Below are 5,977 nucleotides of genomic sequence, written 5' to 3' on the forward strand. Positions count from 1 at the left end.
GTTTCCCCTGTATTGTGTACTGTCTCACCCTTCACCCAAAATACCACTTATCTATTGACACTCGGCTCCTTTTGCAGGCACATCCTCATCTGCCTGGCTGCCTACCTGGGCTGCGTGTGCTTCGCCTACTTTGACGCTGCCTCAGAGATCCCTGAGCAAGGCCCCGTCATCAAGTTCTGGCCCAGTGAGAAGTGGGCCTTCATTGGTGTCCCCTATGTATCCCTTCTGTGTGCCAGCAAGAAATCGCCGGTCAAGATCACGTGATGGCCAGGTGTGGCAGTGCTCCCGGCTTCTTTACCCTCTTGCACTGGGCTTCATTCGCTAGCACAGACAGCCAGAGCAGGGTGGAGGGGGTGTGTCATTTTAAATTCACTTGTCCTGGGCTCTAACTAGTGTGTCTGTGGGTGGCCAGGATTCCACTGTGCATGGGTAGAAGTAATTGTCTTCTTATTTCCAGATGGGGCACACATTGTATCTTTCCTGGCATCGCTTTCAGATGCAGGGGCTTGTCGTGCGGCGTCCTTTCTGGCGGTGGCAGAGCAGTCCCTCTGGGTGACCCATCACTGCGCAGTGCTTCGCCTTCTGGAGAGCTTCCCTCTCCAGACCCTACCATTCCCAGGCATTCGTGGCTAGACTCTACTGTTGATGGACAGACCCTCCAACAAGTAAGACCCTGTGACTATCTGATGGAAGATGCCAGAGATTTTCATCTGGGGAACCTATCCTTAAACAAAACTGAGCAAATGAAACATATGCAGGGCTTGTGGCCAAGGAAGCTGGTTTTCCACTTGCTCCTCTCAACGCACCCAGGTTTTACATGCCTTTGTGAATCCTAACTACCTCTGCTGAGAGATGGAGACTTGACTTCAGAGGAGGATAAAATGAGAAAAACCCTCTGTGCCAAAAACTACCTTCCACTTTAAGCCATTCTGGAAGATAAGCACAATTTCTAAAGGTTGACATCTCCCTTTTCCCACCCCATTTCCGGCTCCATAGCCTGAAATATACAGAGAAGAGTAGTTGCAACGTGAACATTCCACACATCAACCCAACTCTTCAGTGAGCTTGACCTCTATAAGATCGCCAAAGGGCTAGTTCCAGTCATGGTGGGATTTCTGGCTCAAAACTTGGAGCAAACATAAAGTTTTTTTGAGACTTTTTCTCATTTGAAGCCTCCAGTATGTTACATTATTTTGGAAATTACCTTCAAAAAGCTCGCCTCTTCTTTCTTTAATATTTACCATGGGAATCAGGTTCCATGTTCTCAGTGTTCAAGGTGCTTCCTGTGGTTTCTCACAGTGTTTGACTGTTGGCTTTTCTCAAGTGCTGGCAACAGCTACACACTGATTGGCTGATGTGGGTGGCTTACGCAGCAGGGAAAAATCTGTTGCCTTCTGAGGTTTTCTAACCTAAATTGACACTGGCTACAACTAACGTCTGCTGGGCTAAATGGAAGACTCCAAAACTGTCCGCAAGGTTTAAGGTGGGAATTACGGACCTCAGGGATACCCATTTTAACTCAGGCATCCTGCTTTATAACATTCCATTGTGGGGAGAAGGCGGGACAGACGTGTTTTTCCTGTGTGGACAGGAGTTACATCATCTATCTTAAGTATACGCAGTCCCCTGATTTGACTTACAGACAGCTTGTACTTAAGAACAGACTGCCACAAAGTCTATTGTATTAAAAATTTGAGTTAAGTACAATCGTTTGTAATAACCAGCGCATGCACTACTCTCTCTTCAGTACAGTACCATATGTAGTTAATTTTATTATTACTATATTATTATTACATACTGTATTATGTTTAAGATATTTTAGTGTATTTGGAAGTGTTTTTTAAGTGTTTTATATGCATAGAAAGGTAAAATATATACTATATACCAGGATGAACATTTGACTGACACTAAATAAGAACCGTAGGTACCTGTTCTGAGTTACCTACAGATTCTACCTAAAGACAGACTCAGGAATGGATCTCATTCATAACCTGGGGGCTGCCAGTATCTACAAGTTGGGCAGTCAGAGTTTTTGGCATGTCCAGGAATTCTTACTCTGGTTAGAATTTGCCCAGGATCCAAGGCTAAAAGCCGAGTAAGGAACTAAATTTAGAATTGAGAAATTAATGACGTTGTCTACTACTGTGATTTTCTAATTATTTTAGCAACAGAACTCTGTTTGCAGTAAGAAATCTTCATGGAACCCAGTGTAGGTTGTGTTTTATTTAAGTTTATTTTAAGGTTAATTTGTAGCATCTACTTAACAATATATCAGGCAGTGAAAACGCAAATGAACAAATTGGTGGTTTCCAAGGTAGAAAAATTTGGTATTGGTGAGTGTACATGTTGCTTTATTATCATTTAAAAAATATTTTAAAAATGATATTTGAATTAAATATTTATGGAACCTCTGATGCACCTCTATGAGACGTTGGTGGCTCGTGGAACAGAATTTAAAGATTGCTGTTAAGTCCCTTGGATTCCAAGTCAAGACTCTTCCAAAAGAGAAATGTCAGACCATCCTTACTTCAGGTTGACCTTACTTGGTGTGGTTTCTGGTCTCATCCAATTCTGCTATATAAAAATGCCCCCAAATGGGAAATTTGGGAGCATTTTAAGCCTACCTGTCTTTATTATGGAAGCAGAGATATAGGGAGATGGAGGGTGTAGGAAATGTTTTTTGTGTGAGGTTTAATTTCCGCCTAGAGACTTCCTTGGTGTTGGGAGCTTTGTCTCCACAGTCAAGAAGGGACTATTTCTCCCTGTAAAGGTGAAGAACTTGTTTCCTGGGAGACTGGTGACACCCCCACCTCCAGCCTCCTTGCCCTTTAGACAGGTTCTGAGTTCCCTTTGGAAATGGGGATATAATGTGACTCTGTTGGGCATATTTGAGTAGGCTTGGAAGTGAGTGCTTTCACTTAGAGGGCTACTTCCACTTCTCTTCTTTGAGACAAATGACTCATTGAAGATGTCAGAATGAATGCTTATGATAGGAAAAGCAGAATGCCCTTCTAGAGGTTGGTTCTAATCAGAGGGGGCTGAGAAAGAAGTATGGAATGGGGAGTATGTGGGAGAACGAAACATTACTTTTGAACAGAGATCACTGTAGTGTGCCAGCCTGGAGTGGTAAATCAAGAAAATAGGACTATCCCAATCTTATTTTAAGTTGGATTTATGGCATCACTCATATACATAAAAGCAATGCTCTTTAAAGAAAATATGGACACTTCAGAAAAGTTGAAGAAAAAAAAAAAAAGTTGTCTGTATTCCTACTGCCCAAGCACAACCACCGCTAATATTTTTGTATATTTCCTTCTTACCTTTTATTTTTGATATACTTGTAAATAGATAACTTGTAGAGCTGACAGTTTATCCTGTAGCTCGGATGGAATATAAATGCCGATTGTGTTTTTCAGAAACAGCAGGTTTTGGAATACACTCAAGTTAGCTGTACAGCTGAGTTCTAATCACTGGATTCTGAGACTTAAACACTGAGTCTTTTTTTTTCATGGAGCCTAACATGAATGGGCCCTAATAAGTAATGAACTGAGTTCTACTTTTTGATATGCTTCTGAAGTTAGATTGATGAGTTATAGGAAATAGCTGTTAAATATGTGACTCTCAAGGTTTGATATTTTCAGATTTTTTAAAGAATGAATACCTTATTCCATTCATGTGTTGTGCAATCAAGAATTTTTCTTATTTTTAATAATGCAGGGATGCGGAAATTTGACCCTTAAGAGTTAGGTCATGTTGGTTATCAGCATGGCTAATAGATTTTTATTCTGATTATAATTTTACAAGCTCAATACCCAGCAGGAACTGGATTTAGGATATAAAAAGCATTGATGTCTAGTAGTAATTTAAGTCAATGGTTCTTGTTTTACTAAGTGTTTGATTTATTGTTGATTTTTAGAAAAAGCAATCTTTTCTCTCCTCGGTAAAACAAGCACTCGGTAAACATTTTTAAGGAGTGTGATGATGAGCTGTCTGACTCCTTTCGGTAACAGGCTGTATTTTTTGGGGAACTCTGTGCCTGTCCCTCCAAAGAGTGCCTAAAACATTGATTATGGATTGAAGGTGTTCTGTCTGGGGACAAAGCTTGATGGTCATCAAACACTGGCTTTGTAAAAACTATCCCCTACTCAACTTCATTGGATTTCTTGGGTGTATAATACCTTCTTTTGCCAGTTAATCATGCTTACGTGAACTCAGAGTGGAGTGGAGAGGACGCCAAGGTTGAGGTTTTCGCCTTCCCTGGCTCTTTAACTCTTGGGGCTGACGTGGAATGATCACTGGGGGCCGGGGGAGAGCTGGGCCCTAGTTCCTGTTCTCTGAAATGAACTTGGCGCCTTTCATAGCAAGGGCTTTGTCTGGGTGCTGTTCCAGCTGATCCAAGAGGAGTCTGGGGCTAGGTTGGGATTCTCTCTGGATTTTCTAGACCTCATTATCCTGCAGACTTTTTAAAAAACTACCCCTCCTGTAAGGGACTCATTGCTTGAATTGTATCCTTACCTATATGTTACACCATATTTAAGACTGTTTTGTAACCACAATATGTAATCAGAACAAATGCAGTGTTTTCAGATGTATACCTTCTTTTCTACCAGGGTGTGAAGGACAAAGAGCAGCGTGCCTACTGGCTGTGGTAGCATCTAGTTGCCGTTGCTGTGGGAGCGATTTAAGACCTTTTGAAATGGAGCTTTTGCACTTTATGCTCTTTTTTGTGAACTGACTATGACAGCTATGTGTGATATTAAAGCCTTAAGTGGCATTTTCTGTGTCAGAATGAATATGTGTATATTGTTGCTGTTGTTCGGTGCCATCGACTTGGTTCCAACTCATAATGACCCTGCGTACAACAGAATGAAACACTGCCCGGTCCTGCACCATCCTCACAATCATTGCTATGGTTGAGCCCATTGTTGGAGCCACTGTGTCAGTCCATCTTGTTGAGGGTCTTCCTCTCTTTTGCTGACCCTCTGCTTTACCAAGCACAATGTCCTTCTCCAGGGACTGGTCCCTCCTGATAACATGTCCAAAGTATATGAGACAAGTACTTGCCATCTTTGCTTCTAAGGAGTATTCTGACTACTTCTTCCAAGGCAGGTTTGTTCCTTCTTCTGGCAGTCCGTGGTACATTCAGTATTCTTCACCAACACCATAATTCAAAGGCATCAATTCTTCTTTGGTCTTCCTTATTCATTGCCCAGCTTTCACATGCATATGAAGCAATTGAAAATACAATGGCTTGGGTCAGGTGCACCTTAGTCCTTCACGTAACATCTTTGCTTTTTAACACTTTAAAGAGGCCTTTTGCCATCAGATTTGCAGAATGAAATGCGCAGTTTGATTTCTTGACTGCTGCTTCTATGGGCATTGATTGTGGATCCGAATAAAACGAAATCCTTGACAACTTCAATCTTTTCTCCATTTATCATGATGTTGCTTACTGGTCTAGTTGTGAGGAGTTTTGTTTTCTTTATGTTGAGGTGTAATCCATAATGAAGGTTGTAGTCTTTGATCTTCATCTGTAAGTGCTTCAGGTCCTCTTCCCTTTCAGCAAGCAAGGTTGTGTCATCAGCATAATGCAGGTTGTTAATGAGTCTTCCTCCAATTCTGATGCCACATTCTTTTTCATATAGTCCAGCTTCTCGGATTATTTGCTCAGCATACAGATTGAATAAGTATGGTGAAAGGATACAACCCTGACACACACCTTTCCTGATTTTAAACCACATGGTATCTACTTGTTCTGTTTAAACGACTGCCTCCTGGTCTATGTACAGGTTCCACATGAGCACAATGAAGTGTTCTGGGATTCTCATTCTTCTCAATGTTACCCATAATTTGTTATGATCCACACAGTGGAATGCCTTTGCGTAGTCAATAAAACACAGGTAAACATCTTTCTGGTATTCTCTGCTTTCAGCCAAGATCCATGTGACATCAACAATGATATCCCTTATTCCACGTC

The 5,977-nt window shown here is 41.5% G+C and overlaps 1 protein-coding gene across 3 annotated transcripts in view; it reads left to right on the forward strand.

Moving 5' to 3' along the window:
- Positions 1-3,267, forward strand: part of ACER2 (alkaline ceramidase 2) — a 28,542-nt gene extending 25,275 nt beyond the window's left edge. For all 3 annotated transcript variants that reach the window (XM_023728640.1, XM_004373516.2, XM_023728641.1), the window contains 2 exons: positions 78-271; positions 458-3,267. In XM_023728640.1, the coding sequence (XP_023584408.1) occupies positions 78-264 (187 nt within the window). In that variant the 3' untranslated portion in view covers positions 265-271; positions 458-3,267. The remainder of the gene's footprint in view (positions 1-77; positions 272-457) is intronic.
- Positions 3,268-5,977: the final 2,710 nt, after the last annotated feature.

Source organism: Trichechus manatus, unplaced genomic scaffold, assembly GCF_000243295.1.
Source record: "Trichechus manatus latirostris isolate Lorelei unplaced genomic scaffold, TriManLat1.0 scaffold00025, whole genome shotgun sequence".
Taxonomy (NCBI): Eukaryota; Metazoa; Chordata; class Mammalia; order Sirenia; family Trichechidae; genus Trichechus; species Trichechus manatus.